This window comes from Homalodisca vitripennis, chromosome 1, assembly GCF_021130785.1.
Source record: "Homalodisca vitripennis isolate AUS2020 chromosome 1, UT_GWSS_2.1, whole genome shotgun sequence".
Lineage (NCBI taxonomy): Eukaryota > Metazoa > Arthropoda > Insecta > Hemiptera > Cicadellidae > Homalodisca > Homalodisca vitripennis.
Genome location: NC_060207.1, coordinates 221,276,613 through 221,290,431, shown reverse-complemented (window position 1 = coordinate 221,290,431; position 13,819 = coordinate 221,276,613). Strand labels below are relative to the sequence as shown.

The window sequence follows — 13,819 nt, the reverse complement described above, 5'->3', positions numbered from 1 at the left end:
GTATCTAGTGGTTGGAAATTTGATTTAGTTTACATATATATTTAAAAAAATATATATACAAACACAGGTTTGATGAGCCTACTTCTGTCAAAAGACAACTAATATGGGTGTTATAACAATCTGTAAATCAACAGTAATTGTTAGGAACTTTGTTTTTGATATCTGTAATGCAGTACGGACAAAGCACTGTATACATAATATTTGCTAAAATGAATAGTTAAAAGTATATTTTTATTAACGCTTTTAATTTTCTTGCCTGGATATTTTCCTATCCTGTACTCAACAGTGGTTGCAGAAGAAATTTAAATAAGAAGCGTTATTACTATAAATGATATGTTTTCAAGACTATAAATGTAAACAAATTGAAAATAATAGTTAACCCTTTTAACCCCGACGTCCGTACTATACGGACGTCGTAAAAATGGCGTCAACTCCCGACGTCCGTATAGTGCGGACGTGCACTTTTTATTACTTTACTGGCCACCTATTTCACCAAATGCTTTGAAATTTCACAGACTTGTGCACAAAGATATTTTGCATCGAAATATATTAGTTTGTAATGGTTTGACTTCGTATTTTGTCAGTCTGTGACTGAGCAATTGCAGTTCGTCTCGACTGACTGCTCACGCTTGTTGCAGACAGCTGTATATCACGTGGTTGTGAATATTCCGTTTTCTTCACAGTTTTAGGTTAAAGCAGTATAAAGTACGGCAGTTAAAGTTTAGTTTATTATTTGTTTTATTTCAAAATGAGTAAAAGACATCGTTCAAAGTCTCCCGTAAGTGAAAATACAATAATTAGTAACCTAGTTGCAAATGGTGTGGATGTGATTAGTGACGACGATTTGAGTGATGGATATCTTAAAAATTTACATTTTGTAGTGATGTAAATATTGTTTTAAAACTTTTTTAAAATTTAGATTATGAACAGTTTTAGTTATTTTGTCAGAAATAACTTTGGTTTTATGTTTATTTTAAGTACTGTGAATTTCAAAGGTCTTGTTACATTGCCTTGCCCAGAAATGGCAAAAAGAAAAATTTACACGGCTTTACAAAAATTGATGTTACTCAATTTGTAAATAAGGTAGGCCTATAATTTTTGTTTCCTTTTATTAAGGATTACATATATCATAAATTAAATGGGTATTTTTGTGTCAAATATTTTTTTATCTATATGGTTTCCATGATCAAACTTGAAATTTTTTCATTTTTATTTATTTTTTATATATGTATATGCATTTTAAAAAATTTACTTTCAAAATAATAATTTTATTTGTATATTTCTGTAAGCTACATGTATAAAGAAGTAAAACAAAAAAAGAATTACCTAAATATCTTAAAAAATAACTGAGTTATGAATTTTTTACAAAAAACCCTTACATTTTGTCTGAAAATGGCTTGGGATTTCTGGCACATCACTTGATTTAATGGCCGGGGTTAAAAGGGTTAAATAAATTAATCATATGGTTGTGCTGACATTAAAAATGTTTATACAGAACAGTTAATTACATTTAACTAGATCTTTCAATTAATAACATTAGTTTGCTGTAATGCAAGCTTATAGACCAGGATGGGGGTTTTTCACAACTTTATGTATCAGTGGCGCTTGTAGCCCAGAGGGACTTTCCAAATAGGAATAAGGCTATATGTTAACCCTCCGGCTGGCAACGTCGTAAATTACGACTCATTTTTTCCCACTGTGAACTGGCAGAGTCGTAATATACTGTCAAAATTTCTAGTTCTGACCATCAAACATCCACCATTATTCAGGTAAGTCAAATTATAATTATGTTTATATTGTACAATATATTCTGCAGAGTAATTTGATGTATAACACTTTTGTGTTTTCTCCAATAATTAATTGTACAGGATAAAAAATTAAAAACTCTGCACGAAGCTTCAAAACAAAGTGCCAGTCAAGGCTCGAATGCGCGCCAGCCGGAGGGTTAACCAGGGATCCTAAGAATGTCCATACAAAATATCAGAACAATTAATCCAGTAATTTTTATGTGATTGAGTAAAACGCATGTGTTTAACAGAACAGTTGATTACATTTATCAGGCTCAATCGATCTAAACTACTGTATAAAAATATGTTTCTATTTACCAGATTTTTTCCATGATTTTTTATGATATATTAATAATAGTTATGTTATTCAGGGTGGAGACAAATTCAACAAATTATCAGAGATCATTAGATTAGATTAGAGATCATTATAATTGGTACAGCCATTTTTGTGATAAAACTAATATTGGTGTTTTAAAAAAGTAGTGGAATTAACACGGATTTGTATTATGTATATAAATGACATGAAATTTTGGGTTAAACTTCCTATGAAATATCCATTATGTTGACAAAGTTACAAATATGATTGCCTTATCAATAAAGATCTTAAAACAAAGTATAACCCATATACTGGAATTCTACTGACCTGGTAGCAAGTGCTAAACTCTGCTCAAGATCATCTCCAGCGGCGATGACAGCTGCGGCCAGACTGACTCGGTGTGCTGAGCTACCAAACAGCGTGTACGAAGCAACCTCAGGGGTAGAAGATGCCAGGAACACCACCACTTCCAGCTGTAGTCTGGCAGTGGACAGGTAGCGAGTCAGATCCTGTCCAGACAACTGCATCACCAGTGGGTTCTTGGGCTCTGTAACCAAACAGTGTGTACGAAGTGACCTCCTCAGGCGTAGCAGATGCCAAGAACACCACCACTTCCAGCTGTAGTCTGGCAAGTTAAGGTACCGAGTCAGATCCTGTCTGGTTTTGTTACCAAACATAATGATTCAAAAATTTAATCACTAAAATTAATAATGAAGTGATCTATGTTTCTTTCATGTCACTAAATTCATTTCCACAGCTTTTAGGTAGATTTTGTATACAAAATCAGCCTATTGCATCTGTGCTCATGACAGCACTTAACGATAATATCTGTATATCTTTCCCAAACAGGACCCCCTGAGACCCAGGTGAATGCAGGTGAAGAGGTAGCTTACCTTTGGTGGGCTTGAGGGCCTGCTGCAGGTGGCCTACGGCAGTCTCCAGGTGGCCCTTGGTGGTTGCCAAGTCTCCGTAGTTGCGTGCGTTGTGGCGGAAGAAGTGAATGCAGGTGAGGGCTGCCCGCACGTGGTCACCGGTCAAGACCTGCACCTGATACAACACGTGGAACAGCTGATGGCGCTCACAGTACGCGCAGGACACTCGCAGATACTCCTGTACATCAAAATATCATTAGGGAGATAAGATGTAGTTACTATGACAATTTTTATCAACATCAGTACGCTGGGCAGGCTGAATTCTGAGAAGCAAAGGTTTTGTACTAGATTCAGATCTAGTTCAAAATTCAGCAAAGACATATTTACCTGGGTTCAATGTAAAGAAAGTTTGCGTTGTAAAAGTCTAGTAATTCTGAGAAAACCTGAAATTTCTGAAAAATATTAACTTATTAAAAATACTAGAGTTTATTTATCTGTAGCGATAAAATAATGCAATTTGGTGTAACTGTTTACTTTTAAGGGTACATTTATATAAACTGATCATTTAAATGATATTTTAGCATGTATCGCTTTTATAACATAAAATTAAAAATTTTTGAAAAATTGTTTCAGGTAACGGAATTATAATTTTCTTATGCATAATTTGTTTAATGAATAAGCACTTGCAATACTAAATACAATGAAAAACTGTATTGTTAAAAAATAATTTTTTGGCAAAGTTCTGCAAAACAGACAGAGTGCTGCTGTGAAACAGTTTTGGTTCAACATTTGTAAACTGAAGATAACTTTCCACGGTAAGGTTGAAATATTTCAAGAATTTTTCGACATGGTATGAACCAAAATTCTCAACATATTAATTAAATAATGTAAATGCAGAAAACAAGAAGTTGTTAACCCCTTAACTGCCACGCCTGTGTTATCACATGCCATATGCTCTGACGGTCAACTGAGAAACTATCCCAAAAGCATGTGGTGAAGTTTTACCTGGGCATTAGAAACAGAATATTACTGTCTTCTAATTTAATTCAATTTATTGAGCATTTGAATTTACTGTGATTTTTTAAATTTTATATTTTGATTGTGGTTCAGTTGGTATGGTAGAAATATTTATTATAATGATAAGGATGTTTGATCCGTTTTAGATGTGTCCAGATGCACTGTTGCGAGAAATTCAGCAGTGTGTAACTTTTCTGAGAATGGTGGTGGCGATTGGGATGTCGACTCACTTTATTCATGGCAGTTTGGTAAATTAAGAGTTGCTGATGTTGATCATGGTGGCCGAAAAACACGCTACATGTATGGTGACTGTGGAGCATCTCTATGCACGGCAAATTAACGGTTGACAGCACCGTTGAAAACTCAGCGTTTAGTTAAAAACAGTAAAACACCACACAATTCCACAACTGTCCCTTTTGATTAATTTTAAAAAAAATGCTAAAAATGGTTTCAAAATCAATATTTACCTATTTACAATGCCACAGTACTTTTTCCAACAGATTTTTATTAAATGTTTTGCCATTTTAAAGTGCTTTTATTTTTCTATGCATGGCAGTACAATAAGATATAATACATTATGAATAGGCTACTACAAGAAATGTTTTTTGTTCTTAGAATTATAGGGCCAGTATCATAACTGGCAACTAACATCGCCAGTTCACACCAGGTATAAACTTTGCTAACTCAGTTTTAATTATTAAAATTAAATACTCAAAATATTTTAGATTTACAGTGGAGAACTATCAGTCAAAATACGTTAAACTGAAATGCATTAAATATTCAATTGGAAAAAACCTTGTAAAAAGCACTTCCCACGAGCATGCCATACAGAGGGTTAACCAACATAGTACCTTCTCCTGGATTGTGTGAAATAGAAAGAAAATAAGACAGGAAACCAAACAAATGAAAAGTAATTGTCAAAATACAGTACCTTGAAAACAGTAAAAGTCTTGTCGATACTGGCCATGCAGGTGTACATCTCTGTGACTCTGCCGGACTGTAGAGCAGGCAGAAACAGATTCTCTAGGTAGACCTGAAGATCTACTGCCCCTTCTAACAGCAAACACACCGCAGATCTGGCACAGTTTCGGTTACAGTCATTTACGCTTTCGCATTAAAAAATATTTACTTAAAAATGACAAATATTTTGTGTTTATGAGATTACCGTTTAAAATTAATAATTAAGTGCCGATGGCCGAGTGGTCTAAGACGTTGGACTTCGAGTCTGAGTTAGAGATAGCGCAGGTTCGAATCCTGTCTGTGACTGTTACACTTTTTATCAGTACCATCGACCTTGTACTGTACCGACTCTCCCTCTTATTCTGTTTGATTAGATCCTCGCACAGGCCAGTGGCCCATGAGGACGGGCAAAATAAGGCATAAAAGGAGATCGGCTTCTTCTTCTTAAAAAAAAAATAATTTAAAACCACGTAAATTCCATTTTTTTATCCAGAAATTGTAGTACCTTTTCCCAATTATCAATTTGATGCTCAAAACCACAGAACACAAGGTTCACTATGAGTATATGACACAATACAATTGATGCAAACTGCCATTACAACTCTGGTGCAAAAATGAGGCCTTGCTCAAAAAGATCAACAAGTTAACGTTTTTCACTAATAACATAGCTGAAAACAAAATTTTTTTAACAGTGCTTCATAAATAGCTTGACACCGAAATACGTTTTGAATCACTGTAATGTTCGATTATAGTTGCAGCTATTTAAAAAAATATTAGTAGATAAAATAACCATCAGAAATTGTGTAACAATGCTTCATAAATAGCTTGACACTAAAATACGTTTTGAATCACTGTAATGTTCCATTATAGTTGCAGATATTAAAAAAAAATTTTAATAGTTCAAATAACCATCAGATATTGTGTAACAATACTTCATAAATAGCTTGACACCGAAATATGTCTCAAATCATTGTAATGTTTGATTATTGTTGCGGCTACTTTTTAATATTGATGGTTCGGATATTCATCGGAAATTGGTGTATAACAGTAGAATTTACATGCAAGTGAATAAATCATGACAATTCTTCACCAGCTTCTCTGAAAATTTCAATAAAATTATATTAAAATTTGAACTAAACAAAAAATTACTACTTAGTTTGGGTCAAAGGTATTTCATTGTTTTTGCAGATGATTCAAATATCAATTCTTCAAACTCTTACTGGAATCAGTATAGAGATTGAATTTGTGTTAAATTTGTGTAAAATAGTTCTCACAGCAGCCAACTCCAGTGTTTAGTTCCTAATATTATTTTTCCAGGCAATCGTTTTGAATCAAACCTGGTGGTCAAGTCCAATTACCTCAGATCGTTTCCAACTGCTTTATCATTGCTCTCAGCTGAGTGCTGCCATTTTGGAACTGGCAACGGAAATATATATTGAGTTTATTACTGTCCTTGTCCACTGAATGGTTTTATGCCTAAGGATGCTATCTAGGAGTAATATATGGAATGTTTTCTCAATTTCTTCTTTGACAGTGATTGAGTGTTAAAGAATTATTGGAATTATTCATAAATTTCTGCAACAACTGTTTTACCAACATCATATTGTTATTTTCACAGCTTTGGTATTGGTTAATTTGTTCTTTACTGCTAAGCTTAATAATGTTTTAAATACCACCATATCGTACAGAATTTGATAATCTTCACAACAATATATAGTGTTTAAAAATTTTGTTCACTGTTGTTTAATAGTGTTGTTATAATGATAATAACACTAAAGTATTCTCCTATGGAATACCAGTCGAATCAATCCAGTCCGGTGGCGCTAGAAGTGCATCGAAGTAATTAGACAAAGAGAGAGATATGTACATTTCAGAATATTCTACCAAAGAGCCTGAAAATAAATCTAGTAGTATGCCAAAGTAGAAATCAGAATAAGTCATACACGGATTGTTTAAAACAATAATTCCTGTATGGAATAATATAATCTAGAGGACTAACATACTTTATATCATTCTGGTTGAGGTAGAAGGAGAGGGTGGTGGCGTAACTGCCATAAGTGCGCAGGTAGTAAAGGCACTCCTCGTAAACCCTGGGCTCCAGTCCTTGGTTGGTGTGAAGAGTCTCCTGTTTTGTCGATAACATCTTCAGCCGACCCAGTCGACTCTTCAGATCCGTTAACTGCGGGTTATCCTGCACAGGTGTATGAAATCATTGATTATGTTAATCACTTATAAGCAAATATAACATTTGATTTAATATTGGATAATTTGTATTACATTTTTATACACAGCAACATTTTTTTAATTTTCTCTTCCGAATACTGACTTTGAAGTCACCTCCTTTAATTGACTGTTTTTTTATGGAAATCTCTTAACCATTTTGTTTTAAAAAAAGTTTTAGAGGCTCAAAAATGAATAAACTCTTTAATAAAAAGTTGATCTTGTCATACTTGACGGCCAATATAGCTTGTACATTTGCAGTGATTAAAATTTAATACAATAATTAAATATACCTATTCTAGTTTATTTTCGTCCCTTAAACGCCAATCGATGGATATCTGTTCATGCAAAATTCTAAGGTCATTTTGTTTTCAAGATATCGTACGGACAGACAGACTAATAGACACAAAGTCAGACGAACGGAAATTAAATTTTTCAAGCCTCTCGAGTGATCAGCTTTGCTAAAGCTCAGCAACAAATAGATATGTAGTACCTGTAATATCTGCATTATATCTGACAACATCTGCGTGTCCTTCTTGTGAGGGTTACAGTGGGCGAACTTGTCCCTGGCTTCCGTCCAGGCTCCGGCCTTGAGACAGGACTTGCCCCAAGCCAGCCACACGCTGTTGTAGTCCAGACCAGCCTTGGTGGACACCTGACAACAACAACCACCATAATAGTTAACAGAAGTAACTAGGCAGGAGCTGGAGCTACAAAACACTCCACATCTGAACTCAATAACAGTTGTTGATCCTTCCAAATCATTCATGTCAATAAAGGACAATTATTTAAAATCTCACAAGTTTGACAAATATCTATCAGTTTTCTTTATACAAAAATTTATCATTTTAAAAATTAGGCAAAATTTCTGTTTCCACTCAAGCATGCCAATTTATCCATCTCTATTTTTTAACAGATTTTTCATAAGCATAATATTTTCTTAACCGAATTTGTATCTATTAGTTTCATAAGTATGATCACTAGAATTCATACTACCCATTAAAATTAGTGAAGAATAACTTTGCACTGTTTAAAGTGATGCAAGGTTTAGACACAGACCACGTCAAAACCTCTTCCGTAGCATAAAAATTTAGTTACGACAATCCGTTAGAAGTTGTAGCTAAGCTTTCCCAACTCTCTTGAGGTAAGTAGTAAACCATAAATGAAGGATTACCTCAAGAGCGAGTGTCCAGAGTTCGGACCTGAGCAGGTTCTCTCGCAGCGTTGACAGGGCACTTTGTAAACTCTGACCTCGGAGAGGTTCGGTTGGCAGCATTGCGCAGGTCTGAGGTGAGGCTACCAACATGCCCAGCAGGTCGACCTCGGCAAACAATCCGTCTACAGTAGCCCACTCTGAGCCAGAACCGTACTGGGAACAGCTTAACTTGGCAAAATCCAAGAGAGATCTAGTACAGAGAGAACACATCCGTTATTATAACCACAAAAATTATGCACAAGACATGTATGATTTCAGATACTAGATAATAAATTTAAAGCTGAGCATGTTTCTGATTTTAAAAAAGTATTGGACATGGAGTAGTGGATTAAGCCTAAAAATAACAAATATAAAATATTAGTTATGTTTTTATTTAGTGACTAATCCTAGATATTAAAATAAAAAAGATAAACTCGAGAATTGAAAACATAAAAAAACCCAAATTTAAACCTTCTTCCACTCCATCTCTTTCCAAGACACTTCTACCTAACTCATAGCCTTCACTTCAACAAAAATGGAAAAGTCAAAATAATAGAAATATTTATATGTAGAAAAAATATTATGTCTATAAATTAAAAAAAAAAAATAATAGACATAAATTATGAAAAACAATTGAATTTTACAATATTTTACATATGGGAAATGTTATATTTTGATTTTATATGTAATTTGTATAAATGTAACAAATTTTAAAGCTCTAGTATTTCAAATAAATAATCTTTGAATATATAATCAAATTATAAACATTTGCTATTGCAAAAAATAATAAAATCCACCGCAATAGATCACACAGCTGAACTTTTTCGTGCAATGTAGGACCGGCGAGAGATTGCACGTTACAAATTTAGATTTAACTGAACATTTTATTTAGGCTAACAATGATTCATACTAAGGACATACGTAATTAATAGTCATCATATATATTATTTATAGGCATGTGACAAAATTTGCCCAAATGTCCTAATTGTGTTCAAGTACAAAAATGTATGGATTCGAAAAGATCCAATTGGATCTGGATTTTAATTTTGGTATAAGTTAAATTCAAAATTAATGTGAACATTGTATCCAGTTTCGGATTTCATTTTGCCTGTGACATTTCATTTCTACCCGTAAGTTACTGTACAAAAAAGTGTAATGCCTTAGTACTGAATGCAATGGGATACAAAGATTGGGGTGTATCTTGAGATGATGTCCGGTACCTTATCATTGTGATCAGCAGGGTGTAGTCCACCTCGGGGTTTATGATGCCAGGACTGATTGGACGCAACAGCCTCAACATCATTTCGATTGTGTTGAAGAGGAACCTGTGCATGACATTGGGTTAATCCAATTTTAGTTAACTGGACAAACTAAGATTATGTTAGTTTGGAATATTGCAATAAGCAGAGCTAGCATGGTTAATAAAATTGCCACAAGATTTTTCCACGTGTTTCTAACTACATTACTGACATTTATGAACTGTCTGCAAGTCATTGCTACATGAATATTTTGGTCTTCGATATATACATAATAAAATGCTTTTATTTATTCAAGAATTTGTTCAGAACAACTCATTTCAAATTTAGATACTAAGTGATTAAGTATTAAAACAAACAGGATAAAAAAATTCAAAATAATAATTAAGGTAGGATTTTATAACAGAACTAATTTTTTTATTACACTATTTCAAACTGAACACGTGATTTGCTTAGAATAATCACATTAAAAGTTTCTTTTACAGAGAACACGTCCCCTTGGAGACATGTATCATTGTGAAACAATATGATAAACTTTTCTCCCGATATCTTTTGTAACCTGAAGAAGTGCAGGCATAACCATGGCAGGTGTTTCGTTGACAGGTCCCTTCTGAAATGTTAGCCTCTTACTTTAGATCACTTTGAATCGTAGCATCTTGTATATCGATTGAATTGGAACTTGATAACAGTATCTCTGTAAATGGGCAAATTCATTTACTTTGGTTCTCGATACACAATAGCAATACATTAGAACTATCAGAACTGTAAAATGCTCAACCTGTGTAAATACACTAAAATAATTGGATATATTGGAATAAAAAGGAGGACAATAATGTATTCTCAGAAATGCAGTTTGGCTCTAGAAAGAATTGATATACAGTGGAACCTGGCTAATTCGAACTTCTATAATTCGAAATCTTCTTTAATTCGAATATTTATATTGGTCCCTAGCATTTTCTTTATATAAGTAATGCAAAAATATCGTGGTTAATTCGAAGTTTATTTTGGATAATTTCGAACTTTTTATAGCGAACCCGCGAAAAGACGCTGCACTCTTTCTAATCGCAAGGCCATTGAACATAGATCTAGCCACCCTCCCGCCCGGCCGGCCGGCTCGGCCCTATCCTTCCGCGCCTATTGTTTTTTAGACGTGACTTCGGTTGTCCAGCCAATGGACCAGGGGATCATAAAAAATCTAAAACAGTTTTGCAGACGTTTATTGGTTGAGTACATACTGACTGAAGATAGCGACGCCCTAAAAATCAAGTTAGACATTCTTCAAGCCTCTCGCATGTTCAAGAAAGCTTGGTACAAAGTAACGTCCGAAACGATCAAACATTGCTTTAAAAAAGCTGGTTTTGTAAAAAAGGAGGACTACGGCGAAAAAGCCAACGACATTATAGCGGAAGCGGTACCTTCAGTTGACGGCTGGGAGGACGTCATTACTGACCCTGCCATCTCGTTTGAAGATTTTGTCAACGTGGATGAAGATGTTGCAGTATGTGGTGAGATAACAGACGCGGAGATCATCGCTTACGTGCTCAACAATAAAAAAGATGGCGACATGGCATCGGGTGACGAAGACGGCGAGTCATCAGTTGGGGCGGAAATAAACGTTCCGAGTGCGGCCGCACATCACATCATGGAACTTAGACGTATTTTTGAAAGTAAAAATGACGTAAGTGAGTCTATTTTCAATTCATTGAATATGGCAGAATCTTTTGTCACTTCCAAAAGACTTAACTTTAGAAAACAAGTGAAGATTTCCGACTTCTTTCGAAAAAATTAAATAATATTGTACTTTATAATTTTCCTTATCACCATTCAACTTATTTTCTTTTATTCAAAAACAAATAATGCAATTGTGTATTTTTTAGATAATTCATGATTCAATTTTGCACTGTTTTACCATACTTTGCTTGGTAGAAATGCACAGAAAAACATACATTTACAACCATTCATGTTATTTTCAATAAAGGTTTTCAGCAAAGATGTAAAGTGCCATTATTTTAAGCCTTTAATTCTTAACTTTTTAATTCGAATTTTTGTATAATTCGAATTTTTTTATTGGTCCCTTGAGATTCGAATTATCCAAGTTCCACTGTACTATCAATGCTGTCCAAGATTTTGTAAATAATTGTTTTAATAATATTGAAATAAAAATAGTGATATGTTTAGACCCTTTGATTTACCAAAAGCTTTCGATACCATTGACCATAACATACTAGTCTCTCTACGCTATCTCAGAATGGTTTTGATCCTGTACTACCTTTTTTTATATCCTATCTTGCTGATCACCACCAGTCTGTCTTTCTAAACAGATGTTTTTCTAACTCTTCTAAACTCTTCTAGTGTCACAAGGTGTACCTCGAGGCTCCATCCTGGGGTCCACTTTTTTCTTACTGTACGTTAATAATTTACTGCCCAACATCATTGGCCAGGGGGTCGGCAGTTATATGTTTGCTGATGATCTAGGTCTGAATGTTTGTAGTGATTTGGAAATTGATAATCAGAGATTACTGAATGAAAAAACTGGTGAGATTTTTTATTGGTGTGCTGCAAACAAACTTTGTTTGCATCAAGATAAAATTATTAATACTAAATTTTGTATTTGTAATAGCGTAGATAATTTTAAATCCACCACATTTCTGGATAATTTAAAATCAGTATTCAAGATAATTTAAGATGGGTTATTCATACTGATCATGTTGCTGCTCGAGTAGCCAAGAGTTTGTTTTTGTTACGAGTGTTGAACAATAATGTATCTGTTGATGTTTTGTTAAGTGTGTACTAAGCTCATATGTTTAAACATTTAAGTTATGCAATTACTTTATGGATAAATTCTCCATGTTGTTTGTGGAAAGTAATATAGGTAGTTTTCAGGACCATATTGCTGTACCTAATCATGACACTAGGAACAAACATAGGCTAATCAAATATAGTTGTACATACAGCTTGACCCAAAAGAGCTTTCAGTATCTGGGTATTAAATTTTATCACGTTTTTCCATATAATATTCAAGTTATACTTATGGACCTATACGAACAATATATCATCATCATCATCGTCAGACGTTTCCGTTCTCACGGGTCGTCGTACACAGCCTCCTCCACTTTAGTCTATCGTTCCAGGTCTCCTCTTCATCCACCTGTATTTTCTGTAGTCCCCTTCTCTCTATGTCTTTCCACACTTGGTCCTCCCATCTTCCTCTCTGGTCTTCCTCTTGGTCTTCTTCCTCCTTCCTCCTTCTCCAGTGCTATTCTAGGCATTCTATTATCTCCCATCCTCTTCACATGCCCCATCCACTGTATTCTTCTTCCTTCCATTGTCTCTTGCAGTGAAACTACCTTCAATCTTTCTCTAGTTATTTCGTTCCTTATTCTATCTCTTCTTGTAATCTTCTCTATTCCTCTTAAAAATCTCATTTCTGCAGCTTGCAATCTGCTTAAATCATTTTTAGTCCACGTCCACGTCTCTGCTCCATATAATAAAATTGGTTGGAAATAAGATTTATACATCAATACTTTTGATTCTTTCCCAATGTTCCAACTCCACACAATCTTCTTTACCATATTGAAAAACTTTCCACTCTTCCATATTCTGTTTCCTATCTCTTCTCTTATTGTGCCCCTATCTGTTATGATACTTCCTAAATAACAGAATTCCTTCACCTTTTCAAGTCTTTTTCCTTCAACTAACACGTCTTTGTTATTTCCATCCCTTCTCTCTACTTTCATTACTTTACATTTTTGTATGTTCATCTCTAAACCATATTTCTTCGCCACTTTTGCCCATTTGTTTAACTCTCGTTCTAACTCTTCTTCCCTATTTTCCCATATCATTATGTCATCCGCATATGCTATTGTCTTAAGTTCTTCTGCTCCTCTGTTTCCTTGTACTTCTAGAATAATTTCATCCATTATAATATTGAAAAGGAAAGGTGACAATATGCTTCCCTGCCTTACTCCTCTCTCTGTTTTAAAAGTATCTGTATATTTTTCTTCAATTCTTACCCTGTTTTTACATATGCCGTACAGGTTCTTTATTCTTTCTACTATTCCCTCACGCAATCCTCTCTTTCTCGAACAATATATAATAAATATTATTATTAAAATATGTAACTACAGTGTAGAAGAATTTTTAGGCTTATATGACTATGTCTAAAAATAATGTAGCCTAATGTAAAATCTTTTGAC

General features: G+C 34.2%; 1 protein-coding gene across 1 annotated transcript in view; it reads right to left on the bottom strand.

Moving 5' to 3' along the window:
* The window catches only part of LOC124353078 (zinc finger FYVE domain-containing protein 26-like), a 29,981-nt gene that overhangs the window by 3,294 nt on the left and 12,868 nt on the right, over positions 1-13,819 (bottom strand). The window contains exons 11-17 of the mRNA XM_046802891.1: positions 9,588-9,692; positions 8,347-8,578; positions 7,666-7,827; positions 6,956-7,143; positions 4,924-5,068; positions 2,997-3,213; positions 2,431-2,650 (exon numbers count right to left, since the gene is read on the bottom strand). Coding sequence (XP_046658847.1) covers positions 2,431-2,650; positions 2,997-3,213; positions 4,924-5,068; positions 6,956-7,143; positions 7,666-7,827; positions 8,347-8,578; positions 9,588-9,692 — 1,269 coding nt within the window. The remainder of the gene's footprint in view (positions 1-2,430; positions 2,651-2,996; positions 3,214-4,923; positions 5,069-6,955; positions 7,144-7,665; positions 7,828-8,346; positions 8,579-9,587; positions 9,693-13,819) is intronic.